The 15,476-nt window shown below is 33.2% G+C and overlaps 1 protein-coding gene across 1 annotated transcript; it reads left to right on the top strand.

The window, feature by feature from the left end:
* Positions 1 to 1,093: 1,093 nt before the first annotated feature.
* LOC129224794 (uncharacterized) lies at positions 1,094 to 12,994 on the top strand. The gene is made up of 6 exons (XM_054859343.1): positions 1,094 to 1,283; positions 4,151 to 4,404; positions 6,114 to 6,395; positions 7,344 to 7,642; positions 9,114 to 9,456; positions 12,980 to 12,994. The coding sequence occupies exons 1-6, from the start codon at positions 1,094 to 1,096 to the stop codon at positions 12,992 to 12,994; spliced, it is 1,383 nt and encodes a 460-aa protein (XP_054715318.1).
* The last annotated feature ends 2,482 nt before the right edge of the window (positions 12,995 to 15,476 follow it).

Raw genomic sequence — 15,476 nt, 5'->3', positions numbered from 1 at the left:
GTTGTCATTCTTGGCCAATTTCACACTGGTCGTCGGATATCATCTCTCTTCTACTTTGAAACTTCTGCCAGAGGCTTAAGATCCACACTGAGGCACATCGAGCAGTCTAAACACTTTGGTTTGCAATCGTCCAGATTCCAGCATTCTAATGATTCTTCCTTTCAGAAACATGTCTAGTTAGCTTTCTTATGCCATCATTAGTCCTTTTTAGTTGTTAAATGCAACTTTTAACATAGCACCTGCGCAGAAACTGGTACGTCTCCCTGTACCGAGTTAGTCCGTTTTTTACTCATTCTCACGTGAGCAGAAGTTTCGCACATGTTGACATCGACTGCATTGTTTTCTTTATACACAATGTTTCTTCTTTAGTACTTTTGAACAATATGACTGATATTTACTTACATTTTTCCATGTTTTACGAATTATGCTTAGCTTTTAGACACTAGTATATAGATATATTCATATATTTATTTGTTTATTCATTTATTTATTTATTTATTTATTTATGTTGTGAAAGTACAGAAAGTATCAGCATTTCAATTTGAACTGTGGTGCAAACAATTGCAGTACTTTTGGTATAGAAATATCTAACTTCTATTAAATAACAGACTGAAAGTGTTTGACAAATTCTGTTACTATTACATATTTTTTTAATTGCTAGAAGATTATCCAGTCTTTAAAAATTGCAAGCAGGAATCCGATAACTAGTAGAGTAGTAAAAAAATTCGAGTGAGAAGCTACATTTTCCCACTAAAGTCGTTATACCGAGGTAGTAATGTAGTTGCACGATACACTACTAAAAGTTTATTTTTTATCAGATTTCTAAGGCTGAAATTTATTTTATCAAAAAGCAATCAGCAAATATATTTATCCATAACTGATACTTCTAGCATACGTCTAACTAGGTTTTCTTTTTTTTAATTATCATAATCATGTTCTGCTTTCAGTTTATAATTAATTGAATACATCAATCTTTACTTAAAATCCTTCCAGAACAAAAAATCGCCAAAAGCATCTATAAAAATTAGAAATCATAACTAAAGGACGTATCAAAAATAAAATATACAAATTTTCATTTAAAAACCGATTAATAATGTTACGTCAAACATTCCAGGACCGACGATATGCAGGCAATAGACAAAATGGTGGAAACGAATGGAGCTGGAATCGAGGAGAACAATTTATGGAAGCGCAGAATAAAGATTTCACACAATCTTCATGGTCCTCAAACAAAGGAGACGGCGGAACGTCAAAGGAAAGATCTGACTCTAAGACAAGTAGAGGTATATTATAATGCTGAAAAAAAAAATGACAGAAACTTTTTGAGTTGCGTTAATTATTTACTACTGCCAAATAATAATGGTAAAAATATTAATATTTTCTACAAATTTTAGAGGGGCAATTCCACGGGTAATCGGCTGACAGTTTCGACGGAAACCATAAGCATTTAGTCAAATTACGCGCAAAATATGCACCAATTTGAAAATAGTTTCCCGTGGTTTATGGTTCTTTTTTTAAGCTGAACTTAATCCCGTAATTTAATTCCCAAATAATCTTTTGCATGGTTTTTTAAATAAAGTTGTAAACACAGTAACTGACGGACATTAAAGTACTTTACATGGCAGTCAGTTCCCATGCTTTTAACTATTTTTTTTAATCAACAAAAAATATTTTGAAAATTCAACTACACCATTCATTTCAGAATTAAAAGAACAATAAACAAGCGGAAATAATTTTAAAATTCTATTTCGTATGAGTTCGCAACATGTAAAAGACCCCTCGAGTATTCATTTGGTTTTGAATACTTTTTGTAAAATTAAATTTTTATTGTAGTCTCATGCATCGTAAGAGCCCAGGTATATTCATCTGGTGGAGGTTCCCTAGGGCATCAAAATTATCGTGGTCATCGCATCTGCATACAAGGATGCCACATGAATGAAGGAACGTCAGTCCCTGGGGAATGCACTAGGTTTGCAAGTGGTTCGTTGCTACCAGGGCTGTTGAGTCGGAGTTGGGTTGGTTTTGGGGAAAAGGAGTCTGAGTCACTCGAAAACAGGCCGACTCCGACTCCGGGCTTCTTTTTTTCATTAATATTCACTGACTTTCCTTGCATTTTTTAAAAAATTGACTACTAATTGGTTCGATTACATGTATAAAGGCCTACTAATAAGAAAATAACTGTCATTGACAATCAGCTGGTTTGATAGTTTATCGAACTTTCTGTAGTAGCTACTACGCCGTCTCCTAGTTTACTTGTTTCTTTACTCTTTTTAACTAATAGCAACTGTCACAAACGGTTTTTTGCCTAACATTTTCTAAGCAATCACTTTCAAATTAAAAAAAAAAACACACACATTTTTTACTTCGATCGTAGCTATACAATAGTAAAAGGAATGTATTCCTTGAGCAAGTCGACTCCCGTATCTCGGGAGAAAATTTCTGAATGTGTTCAGTAAATTCAAATAAGTGCTGTTGCGGCAAATCCAAAAGATTTGACAAAAAGTTTTTTTTTTTTCTTATTTAAATCCGTCTTTCTCAATTTATTTTGAGAAATTTTGCATGATGTTTTTCTTTCTTGTATTTAAGCCTGATTGTTAAATATACGTCACTTGACGCAATCTTCATTTTTAAGATAGACCGGGCAAAGCCGGGTAACGCAGCTAGTTAGTAATAAAAAAGAACAATACATTTTCATCAGGACTCTATAATTTATAGGCGCTAGGACGCCACGGTACACAGATCTTCAGAGCTTGTGCTTAAAAAAATGACGGCAAAATTGTCTGCAACTTCAATACGTTTCATAGCATTATCCCCAACGTTGTCATGGATGTGAATCAAATTTTTGCAGACCAGTAATTTTCAGAGTTAGTTTAAAATTGAATTTTCTGTTTTTGATGAGCTTAATCTCTTTTATCAATGCTAAATTCAAATGAACTATAGGAGGCGCTGCATTCTCTGGTTAATGGCGTCTGAAAGAGGTAAACCGAGATTAACGCACTTGCATAGGATATGATCTGTCTAAGGAACAGTTACCTTGTCCTCGCAAAATTAAAACTCTTTACTTCCTTGGCTATTTTTTTAAATTCCCGCAAGATGACGGATTCAAGCTCTAGATTTGGCAATGGTGTTGTTTCCATCAGTCAAAAGTACTACTTTTAGTCACTGAAGTTGATAGAATGAGCAAAAGAAATAACATGGAGCAAAGAAAATCTTTTATTTTCAAAACGTTTAATTTTTAATCAATATTTTTAAATGTCCAATTTTTCAAACAAGGCGTGATCTTTATGACATCACAAGTAATGAACTTTGGCTCGCTGTTCCACTGGCACGCTGAGCGCTGACGCTTGCTGTCTACCGCGTTTCCAGCTTATGATAATGCAAAAGCAAATTAAATACTGCGCTCTAAGATTGCTATCAACCATATTGTTGCCAGTAAATTTGAGTAAAGATACGAATTAAATATTGCACTCTGCGCTAATGGCATCAGTGAATGGCATTTCATCACTTGTGACGTCATGTGAAAAAGCGTAAAAAGTAAAATTGAATCTGCGCACCGATTAAAAAAATTTTTGAAAAAATATTAAACTTCGTCAAATTATTTGAAAAAAATGGCCAAATCCTATATTTTTAAGCTTATTGCTCGTTCAGAAAAAAAAATACTTTTAAAATTTCGGAAACGCTATTTTCGAGAAATTTCTTAACATAATTACTGCATGAGTACACACTTTTAATTTATTTGTTGCTTAAAAAATATGTTTGAAAAAATTATTTTGTAATGGATGTTAGAAAAATGAAGGAAAAACGATGTGTCGTAAAAGAAATTACAATATAATCATGAAGTTTTGAAAAATAAGAACTGGCTGCTAATATTCGGCCTATCTCCATGAGCCATTGTCAACCCTTGCTTTACATGAACTTTAAAAATATCTTTTCCTCTAACGTAGTAACAGAGACCTCATACGAAAGATTCATACTGAAAAAATAATTTCAACAATTAAATCGCCAAAAACATAAATTTCTTCCTCCGGTCCAGTTTTGTGACACAAATCTATTACTGAACGATTATTGTCCTGTTAACTATTCTACTGTTTTTGGTTAATGGTTAGTATGTTTCAATCCTTTTTTCAAACTATGGTGCAATTTTTAACAGGCAACTCTTGGAATTCGCAATCTTGGTCTTCAAATGAGGGAAGTGACATGGGGTGGAGCAGTGAACCACAAGGCAATAACAAAGGCAGTGACTATCCCGATGAGGGAGGCAGCTCCGGAGGAAATCTGGAAACTCTTCTGAGAGGAGTTCCTGGAATGGACTTCCCAGATTATCTGACAGTGCCAAACACTGATTTCGACTGCAGCAGAATGCCGACGAGAGGATACTATGGCGATGTAGACGCAGGCTGCCAGGTTTGATGACAATAAATATTTGCAACGAATTTAGCTCTTATTCTTCTTAATGTATTTTTGAGTACCAATTTGTGTCTAATTCGTGAAATTGCAGATATATTACGCTAACCCACTAAAGCAGCATGAATTATCTGCTGGGTGGTGGAAGGGGTCATAGCATGTAAGAATTTGCTCCTGGAGAGAAAGTTTTGATCATAATAGAAAATGTATGCCGGAGCGGATCCATAGTTAGGTCATGGGGTCATGACCCCCCCCCCCCCCCTTTAAGTTACCAAATATAGCTTAAAGCCGCATTTTAAGACTGAAATTTCCAAAAAACTTCGCCTGGGATCATCTATTTATAGCTAAAAATGACGTTCATGACCACCCTCCTCATGGCAGGGTACCAAACTAGACGCTGACCTAAACTAGAAGCTAGATCCACCGTTAAGTGTATGGCCATGCATGATGCATTAATGAACGGAATTAAAGATATTAAGAAAATGAAAGGTTGAAATAAGAAGGAGGGATATTTGTGGTTAATAAGTCAACATTTATTTATTTATTTATTCAGAAGCTAAACAGCTTCACATACATAGAGTACTGCGCGCCAAACGCCTTGACTCCGGACACAAACAGGAAATATTTACCACATAAGAGAAGGAAATAACATCCAGGGCACCGGCGGAAATCTAACCCACGACCTCCGTCTTAGAAGACGAAACTTCTACCGCAGGACCACGAAGGTACAAACGTGAATATAAATAAGGACATAACTATATCGATGAACACGTTGAAACTGTTGAACACAATATAAAGATAAATTTTATAAGCAGGGAAAAAAAGCTTCATTTTTCAGGGTAGAAACTACGATCTTGACGCACGTGTTCTTATGAATTTGTTATGAGCATTCATAACACATTTTGATAGCTAATATTGTTCATGACACGAAAGTCCAAAGCATAATTAAAGAAGAGAAACGGAAGGAAAACCGATGGAAATAAACACCAGTTTCCACAAAACGTATACTAACATCTTTATTTCTCTTTCTTAAGTATGCTAAGGAAGTACATTAGACATGTTATAGGCGATTCGTGCGAGGAGGCAAGAGGTGCAACTGCCCCCTCACTTTCAAAAGTAATGGAGGATTGCCCCTCCACTTTTCTAAGTTCAAAATTAAATAGTCAATCAAAAATGCATATCCTTGGATCCTTTAACGTGGTTAAAGAACAAGAATTATCTTAATAAGTGTGAGTTTTTTATTTCTCTCATTTTATTTCATAAAAAGTATGATTTTACTTTGAATTGAAAGGATGCTGTGTACCGTAGTCAGCTGCCAAAATTTTTGAAGAAATGTATTGAATCAAGAATGCCGTTACAATGCAATAGTTTACCCAATTTTCCAAAAAAAAAGAAAAGAAATCTATGTTAAGACAACTACTCACCTACCCCCTACCCCAAACACACATCTTCTTTGACCCCCCACTTTTATGGGACACACGCCACCTGTGCGACATTTTATAATTTATCGATATAACTTCAAGTAATAGTGATTGGCATTCGGTATTCCCTAACGAGATCTTTTGAAACTAGTTAGTGTATTTTTAAATTAAGAGTAACTGATGTAAAAATGAAATATTCCTTTCTCAATTTTTACTCAATTTAGGGTTGCGCATGAGCTCTCTTATTGACTTCTTTTTGGCTGGTTAAATATTTCTGCTTTGTTCCAGGTGTTCCACATCTGTCAGCCAGGAAACCGCAAAGATTCGTTCCTTTGTCCTATCGGGACCATCTTCAACCAAAAGTATTTTGTTTGCGATTGGTGGTACAATGTCAACTGTTCTGATACTCCATCATACTATGACTTAAATGCAGAGGTGTATAAAGAAGTTTCCATGACAACTGAAGGTATTTCGAGCACGACAGAGAAATCATTGCCCTGGAATCCACAAGATTTAGATAAGAAAAGACCGACAAAAAGTTGGGGAAATCAAGGATCAACAGGAAAGCAAGTAAGATTGCTTGTTTTCAATTATTAAAAATATAAAAAAGGGTATAAGAATTTTTCGAAACTTTTTCAAGTCTCTATCTTTAATATCCCTTCACATTACCTTAACTTTTTTTTTAAAAATTTATAATTAAGCTGAACATAAAAAAGCAATAAAAACACATTTTCGAATACTTTAAAGTACCTTTAAATGATTTAAGTAGTTAAAATGTTTACTAAAATCACTAAAAATTTATCCTTTGAGAATTATTAGACTTTCATTAAATGCTCAATTTGTTTCAGAAAAGTTAATTTCTTATTTATCATCAAAAAATGTTTACTCAACCAATTAACCACCAGTTAATCCTTGAATATTAAATGTATATGTACCATCATTTTGTTGCTTTTTTTCCTTTCTTTTTTTTTCTTTTGGTAGCGATTCTGAATAGTGAGTGGTTCTATAAAAAAAACGTTTTGACGATTATTTTCATTCAGAAATCTTTAGAATTTTTTTTTTCATTCAATGAGAGTAAATTTGTGATGCACGAAAAGAAATCTCGATGCTATTTTAGAAACAATACATAGCTTGTTTCTCGATCCCTTTTTCTTGTGAAAATTAACTTTATATAATGGTTTCTTTTTTTTTTCTTTTTTTTAAAGAAAATACATAAAATATATTTTTGAAAGGCAAAATAATCGCAGAACATTCTGGATTAATTTGGTGTTTATTAGGGTGTGGAATCGCTAAATTGACCCCTTCTCTTTCTCTCTCTCTCTCTCTTTTTTTTTTTTTTCACTTTTTGTTGAATATTTGTGGAAAAGAAAATAACGTGAAGCGCAGTTTGACAAAAATGTTACTAAGAAAATTGTTTTTGACGATGGATAATAAATCAACGACTGCATTTAACGATTCTGCAAAAAAATGTATGTTTAATATCTTTCTATTGCACTATTTGCCTGTTTGCTCCTGAAGAACACACGAAAGCAAGACACGCCCACCAGACGAGGCAAGTCTGACTCGGGATCGAGTCGAGAAGTCGTCAGCAGTACATGGAGTCAGTCTGACATCCAAAAAGAAGTGACCCACTCCTGGAGCACGTCGAGTGGCAGCACGTCCGGCAACTACGGAAGCCCCTCTTTGTCCTCCAACGCTGTTGTACCGACAGTCAAGCCGATCTGGTATGGAATTGATGGACAACCAGCAAAAGATCAGTCCAATGGAATGAAAAAGAGAAATGGTTTGGTGCATTCGTCTGCACCATTCGGAACGAGGTAAATATTTCCCCAAACAAAGAAAGAGTCCAAAAATGTTTGATTCTTGTTTCATTTCATGAAATTAATGAAGAACATTGGTTATAATTCTATAAAATGCAATTAAGTGTTACAGTTTCCGCAAACATTATTTAAAATGTATTGTTTTTGCTCAGTAACGAACATATGAGTCAATGAGAAGCAAAGGGATGTAAGTGGACTTTTTAAAGTTTTGAGTGAAACGCGTTTAAAATTCAGATCCTAGGTCGGCTTTCATTGATTTTTTTTTTCTGAATCATGCTGTATAGCAGCATCCGAAAGAGCTGCACTAGAACCATCTCTTGCCCTAAAACAGAGGAGATTTTCTCCTATCATTTGCAACGATAATCTCCATTTTTTTTTTAAATTTGGCACTTACATCCCTTTGCTTCTCACTGCTTCGTGTATGAATCTGTTATGAGGCAATGAGGAGCAAAGGAATGTGAGTGAACTTTCTTAAGTTTTGAGTAAAACGCGTTCAAAGTACAGAGCCTTGGGAGACTTCCAATGAAAAGTTTTGCTAAATCCTGATGTATAGCATTACCTACCAGGGATACTAGTACTACCTCTTGATCAAAAACAGATGAGAGCTTCTCCTACCATTTGTACTAATTATCTTCAAATTTTGATAAATGGGAGATCTACTGGTTGGACTACGCTGCTTTATATCGTTATAACGGTTGACATAGTCCAGTAACATTTTCTCCTGAAGAGGGGGGAGGGATCTTTTTTCAGATCTAATAGTTCTGATTTTTGCTGAGTTATTCATGGAGTTGGTCCAATAATTAATCTAAGTTTTTGACTTCGAGCACCGAACGCAACCTTGTAAAAAATCAAAGAAAAAGCCGTAAAATTTCAGACTTTACTGAAGTTTTTTTCGAATTTAACCCTCAAACGACTACTTTTCCAAAATGCTTCTGCTGAACGTTTTTACAGTAGATTAAATTTTCTACAATATGGATTTTGAGCTATCTCTTCAGATCGAATAGTTATCGAGGTAAAGTCAATCAGAACGGCAAAATATTGCTAAAATTTGTGAGGTTCGAAAGAAACAAAAAAAAAAAAAAAAATTTAAAGGCTTTATTTTGGAAACCGTTGGGTCTAAGGAGACAGTTCTAGATACCTATTGTGACGAATTTAGTCCGCTTAAAAACGTTCATAGTATGCATTATGGTAAAACTTGTCGTTCAGGGTTTTAAAATCGAAAAAACTACTGTAAAGTCTAAAATTTCACGATTTTTTCGTATTATAAAAAGGTTGCGTTTGTCACTCTATGTCAAAAACTTGGATCATTTATTTTTTGCCAATCCATAAACATCTCAGCAAAAAATCAAAACTACCGAATCTGACTCAAGGTGTGACATATATAGTTACTAGACAATACAAATACAATGCTTATATTTTTAAAAGTTGCTCAAAAAAAAGGTGATTACATTTTGAACCCCTTGATTAGGATGAAATCAACCCCAATGGCTACCGCTGGCACTTGGACTCCAGCAGAAGTACACCAGCCCACACCATCACCTATACGGAACAACGGTTTTCAACCAACACCAGCAACAAGAGCCTGGTTGAAGGTGGACGACATCCCAGAAACTTCTATCGTCCCAACAGGTGTGAAAGGAGTATGGGAGCAGGAAACCACCAGACGATCTGAGCAAGGTTCACATACCAGAACGACTAGCACAAATCGCAAACTATCTGTTGCTAGTCAAGAAAACCGAGTTGTAAACAAAAAACAGCAATCTCTAGATTCGTCTAAATTTTGGGGACAACGACAAAAGTTTCACGCGTCGGTAAATCCTTCGACAGAAACTTCTAGCTTAGGAAGGAGGTGGACAAAGAATCAATTCCACAACCAGCCAAGACAAGATGCGAATCAGTTGAACTCGGATATCAATGCAGTGCGTCACAAAATATGGCAATTTCCTACCACACAGACATAGAGAGGACTTTTGATATAAGGCTGGATAAATCGTACAATCTTCTTAAAAAAGGGCTTACTCTTTTAAAGTTAGATTTTGGGCAAATTAAGAATTTTCGTGATAGAAAAAATTTAAGAATGCATATTTAGTTTTTCTTAAATTTGTTTTTAAGATGAAAATATTTCTATTCTGAAACTCTTTGTCTTAATCATATTTAAACTTTTATTAGCATTCTTTAAACGAAAAACTCCATTGACGAAAGAAAAAGTTACTACTAAACCATTTTCAAAATATAATTAAGTGAAAAATGTTGACTAGTTTTTCTCAAACCATAGAAATTTTTTAACATGTGAATTCGAGAAAGGATTCAAAACTTTTAAATTTAACTTGCTGTTAACGCCCGATCCTAATTTTAAGAATAATTAAGTACGTAAGTCAAAGAACAACACATTAAAAACTTCTTCCTCTACATTGTTCCTCAGCTTTGAAATTAAAAGCTGAAGCTTTGAAATACCTCATAACTACTATTTTCATAATTTATATTGCTATTTTCATCCTATTTATATCATTTTATTTATTCAAACCGACGAATTGCGAGAGATTTAGTATTTTTATATCCCTTATATATTAGATAGATTCTACGATATACAGGGTCTTTTTGCCACATCAGCTTCTTTTAACTTGACAAATTGTGTGTGATTTTTTAAAATTATGTTTTAAATTACAAAAAGCTCAGTACTATGGTATAAAATGTTGATGTTCCACGTGTAATCTGTTTTTATTGGAAATAAAATTCTGAAAAGACCCAATTATCGTAAAATCATCTTTTTTCATTGTATGTTAACTAATGTTCTCAGGAATACACAAAGTAGCACATAATTTTGTGTTTTCATATCAAGTATGAGAAGATGATATTTTGAGAACGAAGTGCAAAATAATTTGTGCTTTTAGTTTTGAAATATGTGAACAAAAAATTGATGTGTTCATGAAATGCAGAAAATTTTCAAAATGAAGGTGTTATTCGGTTATTGTCATTTGTATATCATATCATGTAATAAAGCATTTTTATCACTATGGGCAACTTCTTTATTTCTTATAACTTAGCTATGAATTAACTGAGAATATTAACAATTAAGGGACTCTGGTTAGATATAGGGGCATTCCAAGGTATTTTTGACATTTATGTAGAGTCCGTAACGTGACCTTTTTTGCCATAACTTTTTAATTTACCATTTGATTTGCAAATTATTTTAATTTAAGCTGCTGTGTTGGTAGGAAAAGATCAAAATAAAGTAATATGGTAATCAAACAGTAAGTTAAAAAGTTATGGCAGAAAAGGTCACGTTACGGACTCTACATAAATGTCAAAAATACCGTGGAATGCCCCTATAAGTATTTTCGAATCAACCACAAACAGCAATAACACTGTTGTGTATAACCTATGAAAAATACAGAAATAAAGTAGCGTTTTATATGGACAACAGGTATTGTCCGTTTTCCACGAGAAGGCACTTGACTCCTCCTTCGTCACCTGGCATCCGAGGACTCTATTTCGCTGTTTTCGGCAGAAGGTATATTCGTAATTTTTTTAACTGTAAATCGATCACGCTTTGTCAATTTTGCCTATTGACCTTTTCTTACATTGTTTTCGGTCCGATTCTTTTCATTAAAGCATTTTATCAAGCACTTTATTATAGAATAGAATAAATTAACTAATTTAGAGACATTTCAAACCAATTTACCGCTACTGTGAGGAAAAAATTCAAATTTCGAATGGTGTTTGTGGTTTTTTACAAATACCAGCCATTTTAAAGTAATAAGCACAGCATTAAGGAATAAATAAACCAAAAATTAAAGCCAAATGACCTTTAAGGGTCAACACAATGCAAAAATAATGAAAAAACGACATATGATAATTTTAATCATGAATTTAATCGAAAATATTTGAGTGTACGATGACTTTTGTGGCATATGATTTATCTGTCCTTTCGTTTTTTCATCCATTTCAAAAAGAAGATCCGTCATTATTTAAAAAACAAAGGGGGGGGGGGGGCTGTTTAGAATGACATAACAATGATGTGGAAAAAAAAATGGACTTCATATTCGAATTAAGTTTTGCGTTATTTTGGTTTTACTAAAAAATTTCAAAGTGTACGAACACTTTTGGGAGCTTTGACTAAAAGTAGTACTTTCGACTGAATGAAACAACCTCATTGGCTCCAAATTTTGAATATTCAATCACGTATTCCATAACAAAAATAGGAAAAATCTATCATTCCATACGAAAATTCGACTTTCAAGTAAGTGTTTCAGCAGTTCTAACAAATAAAGATAGTTTGGCATTATTAGAAACACTCTCTTCAACAAGGCTAACTCTGAAAAATACCAAATAGTACTATTAAACAAAAATTATTTCAATTTTTTTTTTCAATGCAAAAATATTTAACTCCATTTCATAAACTCTCAAAAACTTTATCAAAAATTCTATACTTACTATTTACTTCAATGGAAATGAGGAAGATTAATCGTCACATTTAGAGCACTAATCAGTCGTTTTTCTTTTTTGCAACTCCTGTGCACAGTTCGTGTACAGATGTGCAGCATAATCTTCCATCTGATCCATCGGTGTCGTAAAAAGGGCACCGGATTCCTAATCAGGCCATTCATGGCCTTATTGGAATACAATCTACTTTTCTAGCGTTATCAAATGACATGAAAAAAAAATGACGGTACATAACAACATTTTTTTTTTAATTCGTCAACTACACGAAATACTAGGACAATTAATACCTTTTTCCAGTAAAATAAGTTTCGGAAATTTTAATAAAAGACTGTTTGGTATTAACTGTTGCTACACTTTTGCCGCTTGATAACAAACTAATTGTTGATAACACTTTATCATCAGTTAAGCTTACTGATGACGATAAAATCACAGACTAGCGAATTTTTGCCATTCTATACCAAGATATTGGAGGCTGGTTTTAATGAACTACACAGATTTATTTGGCCCATCCACTACGCATAAACTAGAGGAGGGCAATATAGTTCTTTTGAATAATCCGTTCATCAGAGGATCGTACATTCTTTTGATCCGTTCATTCAACTCGCTCATTTGAACGACTTCGTTCATTTTAAAAAGTTGCAGGTGATCTCTCAGCACGACATACTCACGTACATTCGAAATGTTTCATTACATAAGTAATATCCTTTGAAGGAAACATAACTAAAATCATCGAAAAGTAGGAAAATATGCCTATGAAAAATGGATCAAAAAAACTTTTTTTCAGGTTTAGCTGGATACTTATAGCACTTATAGTTCATTTTGTAATATATTTCCCAGTTGCCGAATTGTAAAATATGTTTTCCATTGCAAAAATCGCAGGTTCCATTTCAGCATGTCACAAATTAAGTTACTAAATTTTACTATAAAAAAAAATAAATAAACTGTTTGTGACGTCAGAAAATTTGAACTTACGTGAAATAAAGCACTAATTCTAAATAGAAATATCATATCTATGGTATAATATGGTGACAGATGAAAATAAAACTAAAAATAGTTTTGAATGTATACTTCAGATTACATTTTAAAAAATGTAAATCACAAAATAAATAAGTGAGAGAACTACAACAAAAAAAAAAAAAAAAAAAAGAAACAGACTGTAATATAAAACATGAGAATAAAGAAATGTTTATTAAAAATATGTACGTTAAATATACATAAAATTAACAAAAATTTTGTTCATCATAAAACCTCTATATTTTTAAATAAAAGCTGGTGCAAGTTGTCTGTCGATACTAACCTATTTTGACCCCAAGACATCATTTATCTACTACAACATCTACCCAAAAGAAAAAGGTGCGTTTCTTCAAAAAAAAAAAATTTTTTTTCAGCTACAGCGCTGTATATATTATTATATACATTATTATAGTATTATCAATAGAACATGTAAAACGAAAAAAGTAACAGGGTCATTCTCCAGAATGTGTAACTTTTGAACGAAAATACTTTTCAATTTCAAAACCCATTATTTTCTTTTTTTTTATTTATTTACATAAAAGTGTTGCCCACTAGAAGTAACCATAAACAATGGCGCAGCTAAATCCCTGCTATTTTACTCATAAATAAAAGAAGTAAAAAAAAACCTTGTACATGTAAATAAAGAAAGAAGAAAACACTTTTAGTGTTTGAAAATCGAGGCCAATTTAATATTAAAATAATTTTGTTAATTGTGTAAACAATGAGCTGTTTTGTGATTAGTGTGAATCTATCATTAAGCTCTCTTAATTAAAGTATAGCTTAAATTTTAGTTATCCTTCTACTTAAAGTTTATGTTTAAAAATAGTATACAGTCGACTCCCGCTACAACGCGATTCAACTTACGCGAAATGGCAATAACGCGAATTTTCCACGAGTAACGAATTTTAGAGCTGACACGAGCGAGTTCCTCGTCCACAACACAAATTTCTTTAGAAGGAAGTAGCGGCTTCGTAATTGACAACTAAATATATATATATTGTGAATGTTATTACATCCCATTAGCATCACATTGACCATCGAAAGTTCCCACATCAAACTAGTTTAGGCATCACGTTGTTAGTGCATAAAAAAACCGCTCAGCAACTTTCTTTTTTTACATTCTAAACATTATAAAGTTGATGAAATATAATGGCACTTTAGTGAGCTTTTTCATCCAAAGTTTATGAAGATGGGAGGAAAAATAAAGTTTCTGACTATAAAAAGAAGATTAAGATTCTCGATATGCTTGGACAACTATCAAACGTTGACGGTAGCAACACAATAAGTATGAGTGAATCTTCCATACGTACAGTTAAGAGCCATTGTCTGTAAGAATCAGGCAGTTTAAAGCATTTGTGATTGTTGACATTTTTAATTTTTTTTATTTTCACATATGTTGTTCCTTATCATAAATGTAATGTAAATCCGAAATTTGAGCTTTGTCTGACTCACCATTTTTAAGAAAACAATTTTTTTTTGTTTAGGGGGCTTGGCACATTTTTGCCGGTTTTTCAAATTTGCAGATTTTAATGTGCTTGTTGCTCGAAGCGTCCTTATAATGACATGGATTTTTTAATTCCATATTACTATATGGTCTTGTTAGATACTGTTACAACTGTCAAATCGGTGACAGTACGAGGGCGACGCCCACAAACTCCGTTTAAAAATGACCGAAAATGAATTTTTTTCTATATTCAAGGCCAATTTTCTCAAAGCGCCTTCATGATGACACCAACATTTTTAGATCATTTTCTAGCCACACTTACATACATCCAAAATATGTATCAAAATCGGTGTCACTATAAGGGCGCCAGCAGATATTGGAACTTTTATTTAATAAATTTCACAAAAACACAAATATTTAGAATCTAATTACAACTGTCGCCCTCATAGCAGATATCTGATACTACATTAGTTTAATAACCAACATGTTTGTCTAACATTTGCACAAAAAAAATCGGTGTCACTCCTATTATTTTTGGAAATATAATCGTTCCAAGTTAGTACGTTATGGCGTTTTTTTTATTTATTTATTTAATATTTTCACACCCAGATTTTTTTGGTACATATTTATTTTTAATTTAATACAAAGAAGTGTACCTTATAACATAAACAGCTTTGGGCAGCAAGAGAGTCTTTTTCTTGAATAGAAAATGCCTGTTTTGATATAGGTACCAGGTGGATCTATTGTGCGTAACATGTCTAGACTATATTACACCAATACTCGTCTTCTTTTTTCCGGCCAATTAAATTTATTTATTCCAATTGTTCTTGACATGCATTTGACATAAACTCGCAAATGGTCAACTTCTACTCTTTTTCTGGGATACCATGTTTTCCCATGCTTTAGTGCTACAAAATTAGCAGTTTTCAA

Source organism: Uloborus diversus, chromosome 6 (genome assembly GCF_026930045.1).
Source record: "Uloborus diversus isolate 005 chromosome 6, Udiv.v.3.1, whole genome shotgun sequence".
Taxonomy (NCBI): domain Eukaryota; kingdom Metazoa; phylum Arthropoda; class Arachnida; order Araneae; family Uloboridae; genus Uloborus; species Uloborus diversus.
Note: the sequence above shows the minus strand (reverse complement) of the source record. Positions and strands in the feature narration are given on the sequence as shown.

Bases quoted from the DNA above. Each gene is read 5' to 3' on its own strand.
- LOC129224794 (XM_054859343.1), top strand. From the start codon at position 1,094: ATGTTACGTCAAACATTCCAGGACCGACGATATGCAGGCAATAGACAA. The intron at 1,284-4,150 runs GTATATTATAAT...AATTTTTAACAG, and splicing joins TGACTCTAAGACAAGTAGAG to GCAACTCTTGGAATTCGCAA. The intron at 6,396-7,343 runs GTAAGATTGCTT...TTGCTCCTGAAG, and splicing joins AAGGATCAACAGGAAAGCAA to AACACACGAAAGCAAGACAC.